This window comes from Rattus rattus, chromosome 15, assembly GCF_011064425.1.
Source record: "Rattus rattus isolate New Zealand chromosome 15, Rrattus_CSIRO_v1, whole genome shotgun sequence".
Taxonomy (NCBI): Eukaryota; Metazoa; Chordata; class Mammalia; order Rodentia; family Muridae; genus Rattus; species Rattus rattus.
In genome coordinates, this window is record NC_046168.1 from 49,747,863 (window position 1) to 49,761,044 (window position 13,182).

The following is a 13,182-nucleotide window of genomic DNA, read 5'->3' on the forward strand; positions in this document are numbered from 1 at the left end:
ATGCATTGCAGTGGGAATACAAAATAATGCAGCCACTGGGAAAAACAACTTGGCAGTTTCTTACAACACCGATTATGTGTTTATGGTATGGCCCTGAAGTCCCATTTCATGCTTTGAAGAACGAAAGGGAAATGCTACGTTTTTGAAAATAACTTTTGCGTGAATATATTGAGTACTTACCCTTTGAAGGAAAGTAATTTAAATCTTAAATGAAAAACTTACGTCCGCTCGAGGCCTGCACTTGAAGGTTTGTAGAACGTATTAATCCCTTCAAACTACAAGAAACTCAAATGCTCCTCGTCACGAGAACCAACATGCTCTGACACGCTCAGTCAACGGGATACGACTTAGCAACAGAATGAACGTGCTGCAGGTGTAGTAAGACACGTCTGCGTCATGCTGCATGGAAGAAGCCACTCAAAAGGATTTCACATGTACCATGTTTTATGTGATATCCTTGAAAGGCCTATGCTATGGGAAGGCAAACTATAGCAGGGGATGGAAGAAAGGGGGAGCTGTGCACACAAAGGGCGGTCTTAGGTTGATATATGTTGGTGGTAGTAGTCATACACGTTTATAAATCGGTTAATACACGTAGGACCCGACACAAAGTGAGCCTACGTTGTTTGATATTAGTTTGTAAAACAAGCTTATTTAATGTGGTTTATTATTGCACAGCATGCACTGGAACCATTACATGATTTTGTGAGTTTTTCCCACCAGAACCTTCATGGGAAGGCAGCCCGAGCCTCGCTTCCACTCTCGCTTAGGGTGTACTCCACATTCCATATAGGGATGGATGGTCCAGATCTTCTGAGAGTCTACCAGAGGACACTGGTGTTGGGTAAGGTCCTGTGAGCTGGTGTCTTTGGGAGGAAGGGCTTTCACTGCTTAGCTTTTTATTAGCTATACCCCTGTGCTCATAAGGTTAGGAGAAGAGCCCACAGAGGAGGTTTTATTGTTGTCCCCCAAGAGTGCAGTCTGTCTATGCCCAGTCTGTCCGCACAGAGCATCTCCCTTGTAGGTTACTAACAGCCATTGTAACAATGCCAGTTCCGGGCCAGCAAAAGGGCCACAGAGCCAAGGCCTGCTAATGATTCCTGGAATCTGAGTGTGTTGGTGGCCTTGCCACCTGGCTCCCTCTGATGCCAAGGCCTGGTCAGTGAACCCTATGGCTTGTGTTCAGAGCTGAGCGTTTGGTACAAGTGAGGGTCTGCAAATATAATCTTGTTTTTAAAAAAGAAAAGGCTCTATTGTTTAGAAGAAGTTCCAAGAAGGCGTTACATACGTGACGCCTCTGCCATGGGACAGCCAGGGCTGCAAAGGGCTTTAAAGGAGATCGGTCTACACAGCCTTCTCTTTGCCTATTTTTTTTTTCTTTTTCTTAGCGTTACATCAGGAACCTCATTTTGTGTCAATACAGCTTTACATCATATTAGTAAAGATGACAACAAACTTCTGAGGGGACATAAGGTAAAATTACGATGAATCATTCTAGAACTGTGGAAGAGAAACCCAGCCAACCAGGTTATTGATGCCTAAGAGCCACGCTTTCTGCATTAGCCTGTCTGTGTTATTTTTGAAAAATTTCCATTTTCCTTCCCAGGGGAAACAGTGCCAGCGGGAAACCACCAGCAGGGGGCGCTCACACACACTCTCTGCAGAGGTCCTGAACGGGGTTTTCCTGTGTTTTCCAATCTCTTGTAGGTTGGAAAGTTGGGATGGCTAAGCTTGGAAGTTCTATCAGAGGTCAGGGGTCATCAGACTGGGTGTCTGCTTGTTCTGCCGAAGAGAGTCTGCTTCCTAAGAACAGCCCGAGACGCATCTTCACCTTTTGCAACTTAACAGCTCAAGAAACTTTAAGAATAGCCATTTCACAAGGAAGTGGGGCCTGGGGTTTTATGGCTAAGCAAAATAAAAAGATTCCATTTCTTACTTTATTTCTGGCCTGAGAAGGATCCCCCTTGCCTGGAAGCCAGGCCAGCATTCCCCAGGAATTAGGGTGACACTTTCTTCTTTCTCCTGTCTCTAAGAAGATTTGTGTAAACGGTGAAAAGATAAAGTTGACTTACTTTTAAGCAGGAGATGCTATGTCCCCTCACTGACCTGAATCCAAGCCCATCACCCACGTCTACTGTCTTCTTTGGCTTCATTTGTAGGGCGGAACTAAGACGCAAAGGAGTTCCGGACCTCCCCTCCTGGGTTAGTCCAGGCCCAGTGATGGAGATGACCACAGTGACCCAGCTAGATGGGGCCGGAAGAGCATCACGTGACCAGTGACAGATACAGGAGGCTGCTGGTCTGTTACACGGCAGGTCTTAAGTAGTGGGAGAAGAGCCAAGTTTAAAATCATGGGTTACGCCCATTTATTTCAAAGTTTGCAGTCTTATATTAGGTTCTGAAGCTATGGGCCAGAAAGAAGTTGTTTATATCTGAGGAAAGGAACTGAATATTGTACATGGGCTTGGGAAATCAGTTCCTTATTAAGTTGCATTTGAAAATGAAGTCTCGGGTAAGGTTAAAGACAGACTTTCCCATCATGACCTTATCACTCATTTCCGTAGAATTAAAATGCAGGATCCTGTCAATTTCTATCAAAGAAAACACTAGGCCTCAAGACCAGCAGTGAGGAACGGTCTATTCAATCAAACCAAGTTATCTTTTGTTATGCGTTCCTTCAGGTTTAATTTTGAGCCTGGTCCCACACACGCCGGGCAAGCACTCTGTTACCCTGTCCCTTCACAGCACAACCTAGCATCCCGGACTGTTGCAAACATCTTAGCCACAGGGTGGCGTCAGGACACTGCAGTCCGGCATTCTCACTAGTGCAAGCTGGAGTGAGTTGAACTCAGGGGCTGCTGCCCTGTGTGTGTGGGCGGCAGTTCCGGCTTTGAGATAGCACTGTTTTTCAGAACAGCCCACAGAGTGAGTTTAGATTTGATACAATGTGTTTTCCTCTGTGCAGGTGAGAGGGGGGGATGGGTATATGTCTCCTGTCGTCTTCACTCCGGAGTCTGACACCCACAGATCCTCTCTCTGGCAGGACTGGCCTCTGTTGCCTCTTCACATTCTCCATGCCTTGGGAATCTTGTGAACAGCTCTCCTCATTAACACTGTCTCCAGAGGGAGGAGGCCATGGCTAGCTTGCTCTTCCATAGTCTGATGGTCACACTTGCTTCCTGCTTACGAGGCGGTGGCCGGGTCAACAGCCAATCTATCTGTGAACCATTTCAATGAGGTGCCATGGCTGAAACGAGCACCACAGGCAACCAACACGTTTGACAATGGGCTCAGGATGGCGCGTCCACAGCGGAGGCCACCTTTCTCACTTCTGTACCCTGGCCCCCCCAGGTGCTGTGGGATTGTTTCAGGATATTTCAGCATGTGTCCCTCTCAGCGCTGGCTGTCCCACTTCTGGCTTGGTTTACATCCACAGAAGAAGCTATGATACCATTTGTGATCAAACTGTTCCTAATAATCTCAGGAGAGGGTGCTCTCCCTCTCTCTTTTCCCTAGCAAAACCCATCTATTGTAAATTCTGGGGCCAGGGGTGATGTGCAGTCTCCCCGTGTTTTAGTTCTTTGCCGGGCCCAGAGTGTCGGTGGGACAGAACATGGACACGTCACAGCCACTCACCAATGCCGACGAGCAATGAGAGAGAGAGCCCCTTTCTTCATGGCAAGCTGGGCAGCATCCTCGTGGCTTTTCCCACGTTCTGGACAGGTGTGGATAGGTGGAGACTTCAGGTTGCCCCCTAAATTCACTGTTGCCGTCAGACACAGCAAGGCAGGGCTGGCATCCGCTTTGGAGACAGCCTGGGACCACAGGCGTCCTTCCTGTGTCCTTGGTGGGAGGAGGGTGCTTTGCGGCACATCCCAGTGTTGGGTTCCTAAGCATTTGACCTACAGTTACCTGTGAAGGGAGAGCTGCTCTGATACTGTTGCAGTGCTGGGGGGAGGGGCACCAGCTCCTTCATGCTGGTCCAGGACACAAGGACAAAAAATTCTTGGCTTCTCCCTCTGACTACTTAGCACCCCCTCCTTCTTTGGCAGTGAAAGGGTTAACTTCAGAATCTTCTGGATTTCTCACTTCCTTGGATGTGCACTTGAAAGAACTTTTGACCAGAGAGAGAGAGAGAGAGGGGGGCTGGAGAGATGGCTCAGTGGTTAAGAGCCCTGACTGCTCTTCCAGAGGTCCTGAGTTCAAATCCCAGCAACCACATGGTGGCTCACAACTATCTGTACTAGGATCTGATGCCCTCTTCTGGTGTGCCTGAGGACAGCAACAGTGTACTCATATACATAAAATAAATAAAATCTTTAAAAAAAAAAGAAAGAGAGAGAGAGAGAGAGAGAGAGAGAGAGAGAGAGAGAGAGAGAGAGAGAGAGAGAGAGAGAGAGAGAGAGAATATGCTACCCAGACAATGCCAAGCACTTCCAGTGTTAAGTGGATGCTCTCCAGGCCTGGGTTTTCCTGGCTTCGGAGGGTCCAGTGCTGATGCCTGTTTCCAGATCTCTCCTGGACAGTGGGTCCCAGAAGAGCAGTGACTGAGGTGAGCAAAGGGCCCTGTGGCATCTGCAGGCCAGCAGCTTGGTGGCATCTTCAACCAGCATCCTTTAGTTCCTGAGGTTTTGTCCCTGTTTCCTTGTAAACATGGTGGGAGGTGGGGTGGGTATTGGTCTTAATATTACCTTTCTTTACTGCTTCCAAGTATCCATTGATTTTAGTATGTCCAAAGAGTAATAGTTTATGTAAATAGCAAACAGAGGTCACGGGAAACGGCATAGAGCAAACATTGATGACATGCGCCGTTTTTCTTTGGGGATAGATAGGGTCATGCTATGCAGCCCCAGCTGGTCTTGAACCTGTGATTTCCTCCTCACTTACCTAGAGAGACACCATAAGCAGCCGCAAAACCCATCCAGATCTACCCAGAGCCGAGGGTGGAACAACCAGGAGGAAACTGGATTCAACAAAGGCAGCGCCCAGCGCTACGTGTGGGCAATCCTCCTGTGTGGACAGCGCCCAGACTCTGCAAGCTACAGTGCCCATGGGTGGACAAGTTAAGGAACCAAGCACCTGCTGAGGCTCTGCCTTCCAGAGGGAAGGGTCCAGAGGTGTTATCTCACCTGGCAGGAACCTCTCTGAAGGCAGGGGACAGGGTGGGCAATGTTTGTTGTGTCTTTTGCTTAACTGACTTCTCATTTAACAACCGAGGAAACTGAAACTCCAGATCAGAAACAAAACTGCCCCGGCCGTAGCAGCTCAGGGGTAGGTGGCTCGAGCCTCTGGGCCCTTCAGGTCAAGCACTGCACTCTGGGGCTGCTGGGTGTTTCTAGAGCAGGTTAGAAATGAACTACACAGAGATGAGACAGTCCAGGTCACACCAGGATGTCTGTTCTGAGCACACACATCTTCCTTGCTTGATTAGCACGAAGCTCTCTCTGGATATCTAACAGGTCTCTGGTCACAACTGTTTCACAAATGAACAAGTCTAGCTCAGAGAAGGCCACAGCCCTGGGACACTCCATGGCAGAGTGGTAGGATGAGACCTAACCCTCAGGTCTTTGCCTCTCACTTTGTGACAGAAGAGTCCAGAACCCCCAGAGCTGATGCGTCTGATGTAGTGTGGGTCCTTTGGGAAACCTCTGGGGTTGTTCACAGTGGGGATGGGGCACCCTGCCAGGCTGGCAAGGATCTGAGAAGACTTCCAAAGGAAGCAGAGACAAAGGACATCGTGGTGTGGACAGTAGAGGTGGCCATTCCTGCCCACTGCTCCCTCAGGGTTCCTGACAAGCCACACACCCGGGAATCGAGGGGCTATCCTTTTGGACAAGGTCTCCTTAGCTCCTAGCTTTGTTCCTCATGTTCCCTTCAGCACAGCATGCTGCCTGCCCACTGCCAGCCCATGCCAGGCTTGAGCCTAGCCTCCCACTCTGCAAGAAGCGGCAGGAGGGCTGCCCATACGGGATACCTGGGACCAGTCTGTGCATTTCTGGGGAGCTGCTCTTCACCCTGAGCTCTGCACCTTTTCCCACTCTGGGACTTTGCCTTTTTTGTTCCCAAACGCTCTTCTATTTGTCTCCTGCTCCTTCCCTCTTGCCCCTCAGGCTCCAAAGAACGAGAATGACCAGCCTGGAGAAAATTGCTGGACCTCTTGGAACAGATGGATGCTTAGAGGGCAGCCTGGTGCTTGAGGAGGCTGTTAGCAGTGCTGGACCAATTCTTTCTTTGTGTGAGCTCCTTCACAGAGGGCAGATCTTTGTTATAGAACCTGCAGGGGTTTTAGCAAACAGGGAGGAGGAGGAGAAGGAGGGGGAGGGGGGAGAGGGGAGGGAGAGGGGGAAGTGAAGCAGGAGGAGGAAGAGAAGAAGGAAGAGGAAGAGAAGGAGGAGGAGGAAGGGGAGGGGGAGGAGAGGAAGAGAAAGAGGAGGGGGAGAAGGAAGAGGAAGTGGAGGAGAAGGAGGAAGAGGAGGGGGAGGAAGAGGAAGGGGGAGAAGAAGGCAGGGAAAGGAACACGTAATAGAGTGACATGCATGGATACCTGCCTCTCTACAGACACGGAGAGAGGTGCTTTTTGAGCATAGTCAGTAGCATGTTCCAGGGCTAGAGAGAGGAAGGAGCATGCTGGGCCACTCAGAGCCAGGACGGCCAGCTTGTCAGTGGTCACAGTGTCCTCTGAGTTTCAACTCAGAGACAAAAGACAGTGTTTTATATCTCTGTTTTCCCTCACAGTAGACAAGCAAACATTACTCACGGCACCTAATAACCACTGCCTGTTTTCCTTTGGTCCTAATGTGTGCCTGAGCCAGTAGTTCAAACCCTGTCTGAACCAAAATGGAACTCGCAAAGAGTACCTGCAAAGGATGTCACATTGGGACCCGTAGCACACTTCAGCATCCTGGGGGAGAGTTTCCAGCTCCTGACACAGTAGCTCTCAACCATCCTAATGCTGTGACCTTCTAACAGTTCCTCATGTGATGCTGACCCCTAGCCATAAAGTTATTTTCATTGCTACTTTATAACTGAAATTTTGCTATTGTTAGGAATCTTAATGTAAATATCTGATATGCAGGACATTGGATATATGACCCCTGTGGAAGGGTCACGACCCTTCCAAAGGGGTTGCAACCCACTGTTGAGAAACATTGTCCTAACATTTAGGATGTCCTAATGTTAAATTGCTATGCAGGCAGTGGCTTCCACTCATTGGCTTTATCTCCTTGACAAGCCCTTTCATTTCAAGCCATTAGAATATATGCACAGAAAATTCAAAATATATGTGTTTGGGATGAAGATGTAGAGGATGGGAGGGGCTGGCTTCTTTCCTCTAAATTTTAAAGTAGAAAAAGCAAATATTCTGTTGATAGTTCCTTGCTGTGGGGAACCTCTAGGGTTCCAGTCAGAATCTCTGTTCTCCACGCATAGGGTCTACTTTCTGTAGCAGAGTGTCTCAAGTCTGGGGTGGGGGAGGGAGGGTTAGGGGGTGTTGGCGCCATTCAAGACGAATCAGGTGCTCTATGGTTTGGTTCAGACCTCCAGCCCTGGCTACCACACGCTCCTTACTCCCCTTAGGTGAAGCACTGGCCATTGTTACAGGACTCACGTCTGTTGCAATAGCAGCACAGTAAGTCCTGAGGCAGTGGGGCAGGTGCTGCTGTCCAAGACCTTTCCTGCTTCGGGAAAGCCCAGTGGATGCAGGACCCAGCGGGTCCCAGAAAACGCTGGAGGCACAGGGCACCCTCAGAAGGTACTCGTGGGAAGCGATGTGCTTTTGGAGTTGCAACAGCCCTTGCAGCTAGGTACAGATAAAACGGAGCAACACTGCACACCAGATACCCTGCATGGGGTTTCCAGTAGTCATGTCCTTTGAGAGGCATCGCAGTGGCCCCAGGGCTCCCAGTACTGCCCATGTCTGGAGTCACATCTGCCAAGGCCCCGGGCTAGTCTAAACTTGCTTTCCTCTGCTGCCTTCTCAGCCCTGGCCCCAGACTGGCCAGTGGGAATGCTTCTCAGATCACCTACCTCAGGCAGACTTCCTATACAAGCTTCTACACAGTCCCATTGTGAAGCGTCTGACCCAGGAAGTCCATGGTTATGGGCTTCCTTCCTGCTACCAGCTTTGATTGCTGTGAGCCCCTTCACCCGCTCACTCTTAATGCCTTGCAGGAGAATTGTATGGTCACCTGATCCCTAGGCCTCCTTCCTTCCTCCTGAGAGATGCCCCGTGAACCACAGAGAATGGTCTACCTTTTAGTTTTCAGCCTTTCGCTGTCTGTCTTTGAAAAAAAGACAGGGATCACGATTCCTATGGTGCTCGCCTCCGTGTGACAAGGTCACTGAGAGACACAATCTGTATGGTCACATTCAGCTTGCATGAGGACCAGTCCCAACTGCGCTTGACTGAAGGATGTTTGTCTTGTCTCTGCTCTCCCCGGCTTCATCCACAGTAACGTGGTGGTTTCTATCCTCCGGAGTGAGGGCAGGTCCTAACCCTGCTATCTATGACACTCAGAGGGACAGATGTCTGAGGACTGGACTTAAGGACACTTGCCATTTGAGTTAAACTAGGCTGACATTTGGAGTGCCTGACATCGGTAAGAGCCTGCTTTGGAAGTAGGTAGGGAACCAGGGCAGGCAGGGCCCTCGTGAGGCTGGTCCTTCCTGGCCTGTCCTCTTGGTGGCTTTCCAACACGTGTGGCACTACAGAAGCCCCCGCCACATATCCACAGCGTGTCCCCATTATGGTGACCTGACAGCTCTGCCCTTTCCTTCGAGACTTTTACACCACAGACAGGCTCGCCACCTCCTACGTGGGTTTTGTTTTGAAATTTCTTCGTTCTGTTTGTTCAGGGCCTTCTTTCCTATCTCGGGTTGGACTCACAGATGCGCTGCAAACCTAGATCCCTGGGACGCAGTGAACCCCTGAAGGAGCTGCCTGTCCTAATCTGTGTGACCCTCTCAAAGACCTGTTCACAGAGCTGAGAGCATTTCCACACACAGGTGACCCTTGGCTGGTGGGTCAGCAGCCGCAACTTACCTTGTACATGTGGCACAGCCCGGGACGGCTGCGGGCATGAGAGGGCAGAGGGCTCCGGCTCTGCTTTAGCCAGGGTACCTGCCGAGGAGGACAGAGTGGGCCGGGTGAGTCCCGCGTGGGCACTACCTGCAGAGCCCCACAGTCCTCCGCAAATCTCTAGGGTCCGTGTAGCCGACCCCCAGCAGGCAAAGGAATGCTTTCTTGTCTGGTGCCGTGGAGGATTTTGGAAACCTACTGTGGAACTGCAATCGAGCGGCTTTCATCTGCAAGCCTTTTCCTTACTGGCAAATGTGGTGGCATCTGTGCCGCTAGGTTTCCAGGTAGGAATCAGCGGTGGGTGGCACACTCACCTTCTTAAGGCTTCTAGAGTTCAGGGAAATGATTTCAGGAGCTGCAGTGCTCAGGGTCCCTCCTGAGGTCACACGGAGTGAGATTTCCTAGCCCATATTCTTTCTCGTTGGTGAACTCAACTCAGGGGCTCCATACGCATAGGCTTGCTTATTCCCCCATCACGGGTTGTGTTAGCCTCAACAGTACCTCTTACACTTCTCGTGGTGTGGCATTTACTCCTGATTTAGAGTATCCAGTGAGCTATGAGAGGGCGTGTAGATGTCAAGGACGTTCAAGTAAGCCTCAAGAGAACAGAATCAGAGCGCCCGGACAAATGGCCTAAAGGAGGTGTCTCTTTTTGACCATTCACAGCGAAACAATCAGGAAAGAAGCAGGGAGTGAAAGACGGGGAGTGGGAGAGAATGGGGTGAGGTGAGGGGGGGAGAGAAGAACAGGGGAGCTCATAGTGGTCAGCCAAGAGAGACCATTCCTCCACAAGGTTCCAGACTCTCGCTCTGTTGCAGACGAGTGGTCTCCTTAACCGTGGGCAGGGTGTCGTGCAAGGTGACTATAGTGTGACTCACTCGTCCCTCTACAAGTCCCACTGAAAGTCAACACAGCAGGGGCGGGAGTGGCAAGTCAGAGGTGACCTGCGCTCAGGTGACCTGCTGTCTCACAAACAAGAGTCCTCACCATACAAGAGAGGCAGCTTCTATACTAGCAAGAAATCCTGGCGACTTAAATCTCCTGCACCTAGAGCTGAGAGAGTGAGCAACTGAGTTACAGTAGACGTCCTGGGCAGACTTGGCTGTCCCCATGAAGAGGGACCCTTTGACTGAGCCAGGGAGAGTGACCGAGCAAACCTGGGCTACACAGAAGATGAAGGAGCAACAGAGGGGCTGGAGAGATGGCTCAGTGGTTAAGAGCACTCATTGCTCTTCCAGAGGTCCTGAGTTCAAATCCCAGCAACCACATGGTGGCTCACAACCATCTGTAATGGGATCTGATGCCCTCTTCTGGTGTGTCTGAAGAGAGTTACAGTGTACTTATATATAATAAATCTTATAAAAAAAAGGAGCAACAGAGCATGGCTCTAAGAGAGTATGACCTAGCAACACTTACAGAAGAGTGCTTATCTGTACCCTGACGTCACCACTTCCACACAGGGTCCGATAACAATGGTGAGCCTTTTCCTGGCCGTGCAGGTTCATAAGGATCTATGCTTCATGTCAAGGTGACAGAAGTAAAATGGCTTCAACTGACTGAGAAGCAGCTGCTTCCAAGGCTAAGGCCGACCTGCAGGTTGGAAGGGGTGACAGGGGCGGGGCAAGAACACCCCTTAGGGAGATACACAGGTGTTGAGCCACATTTAGGGGTTCCCTAGGGACACCTCAGTCTCCCTCTGCCTTTTCTATTCATAAACAAACAAACAAGCGAAAATAGAGAGTGTGGCAAAAGACCCAACAGAGAAACAGCAGTAACATAAAGCGACCTCAAGATAAAATATTAAGCCATGGTTGGATGGCCGTGTCCAGTCGTTCTAAAGTCCTGAGCCAGTGTCTTGGCATCTCAGTGGCTTGCAGCAGGACCTCGAAGAGGGATGATTTTCCCTACAATGATCCGTTCCTTCAGATGTCAAGCTGTACTTTTCATCAACCAGTCAGAGCTGCTCGTCACCAGCTGGCTGATCTCTCCCATCCCCACCTCCCTGGAAAGGAGTCCTAATGATCAGGAAATAAATCCCTTAAAGTGGAGTGCCTTTAAAAGCAGGAGGAGATGCCACACAGGCCACATTCGAATTCACTGGGTCTTTGCTTTTATCTCTCACTTCTCGGCCTTCTAGGTTCCTCCAGCATCACCTGAAGAGGAGCCTACCTCTCTCTCAGTCCAGAGGAAGGAGCCTTGTCACCCTATGAACACACCCTCCCTGGGGAGCCCAGGAGGGCGGCCATGGTGCGTGTGATGGCTAACACTGCCAGCCTGACACAATCTAGAATCACCAAAGAGACACACCTCTGGGGTTATAAGGGACTATCTTGATAGGATTAACTGAGGTGTTAAGACCCACCCTACGAGGTTTGCTAGGCTGGTGCTCTGGACTGAATACAAAGAAGTCTGTGATTCTGTCTGCCGCAGGCTCCTGCTGCCTTGGTGTGCTATTTGGTGGAAGTGTGAGCTGAAGCAACTCTTCCTTCCTTTAAGTTGCTTTACTAAGGACATTTCATCACAGCAACAGAAAAGTGAGGTACTCAGTAGCTGTTTGCTGGGTGCCCTGGGTTGGTTCCTTTGTGTCCACACACCTCTTAACACCCACTGGACACTCCTCGAGCACTGCAAGAAACACAGGGGCCTGTGGGAAGGGGAAGAGTGAGATGCCGGGCCACCACGCTGAGAGACCACCCCCAGTCTGTGGTGGAGACAGAGGACTCGGGGCTGTGCCGTTTTCAGAGGCGGCGAGAGCTTAAGTGCCCAGACTTACCTGTAAGTGTTTCTCAAAGCCATGGAAAAGCCAGTCTCACAGTGCCATTAAGGAAATAAAAATACAACTTAAAACGTCCACGTGCAATTAGTACACCATCTTTGGTCTGTTAAAATATTTAATGAGTGCGTACAAAAGCAGATATACATTTATCTTATGCGGAAGTTTACAACATGATCAAACTGCAGTACAACCACCTAAGGGGATCATCATTAAATACAAACACAATTTACATAGTTTCCCACACTTACAACGCCCATCACATTCCTACTTAAGTATCAGCGGAGGGCTGTGCCGACCAACCGGGGCAGCAGAAAGGCACGGTTAGATACCAGGGACCAGTAACTGACCAAGCGAGGGTATTCTACAACGCGGTTCATACAAGAAGTCTCAAAAGTGTGAACCTGGGCACAGACGCAGATGCTAGTGTGCCCATCGCAGGGCTGACTTTCTCCAGAGAGTCTCTGGGAAACTCTGGCCAAATGGATTAGAGGCAGGGAGTGGTATGTGGGTCCCCTGTTCTCTTTGCTTCTGCCTGGACCCCTGAGCTCTCCGTTAGCAGAAGGTAATGACCAAAACCTCTTTCTCTGATGGTGGCACAGCACTGGAACCCTGGGAGTATTACTTGGGCACTTCCGCTGTGTCCTTCATGTGGCCTCTAATGTCCCCTTTCCACGGGATGGATGGCGAGTCTATCTGCAACCTTCAGTGAAGACTAAACGTATTGTAGAGAAGAGATATATCTGATAAAGCTTAGGATGCCATGGGATGTATCCGGGGAAAAAAAAAGACGTTCTAGCTAATTTAAAGGGTCTGCCACACTCAGTACTTAGTGGCAGGAAACATCTTAATCTCATCCTCTCAAAATTATAGGCAGAGCAGTCATCTGAAGACTGATTGAGATGCCTGCTCTAACAGGTTAGAAATGAAGAGTTCAGGTAAAATAAATAGAGATTAAAAATGCAGGTATGGGGGTTGGGGATTTAGCTCAGTGGTAGAGCGCTTGCCTAGTAAGCACAAGGTCCTGGGTTTGGTCCTCAGCTCCGGAAAAAAAGAAAAAAAAAATGCAGGTATAGAGCTCCCCTCCTGGGAGAATGGAAGAGGCCTTCTTGTGGCACCTGTGTGACACTACAAGATCAGCTGAGGTCCCCAGTGAGATGCTACTTGCTCTTGGTGGGAAGAGGAACCTTTCTATGGTTTGCGTTCTGAGATGATGGCTTGCAGGCCTGGGGACTACCCTAGGACTGGGCCTGGCACTGGTGCGAGGTGACGGGGTCAGAGCAGGTGTCTTTGTTCTTTTCCTCAAAGCCACCTCCTCATAGCCTCATATGGC

General features: G+C 50.0%; 1 protein-coding gene across 7 annotated transcripts in view; it reads right to left on the minus strand.

Moving 5' to 3' along the window:
- The window catches only part of Mbp (myelin basic protein), an 86,178-nt gene that overhangs the window by 15,237 nt on the left and 57,759 nt on the right, over positions 1 to 13,182 (minus strand). For 4 of the 7 annotated variants that reach the window (XM_032886093.1, XM_032886089.1, XM_032886092.1 and 1 more), the window contains exon 4: positions 9,041 to 9,118. The exons of the other annotated variants lie outside the window; for them this stretch is intronic. In XM_032886093.1, coding sequence (XP_032741984.1) covers positions 9,041 to 9,118 — 78 coding nt within the window. The remainder of the gene's footprint in view (positions 1 to 9,040; positions 9,119 to 13,182) is intronic. 7 annotated transcript variants of the gene reach the window in all.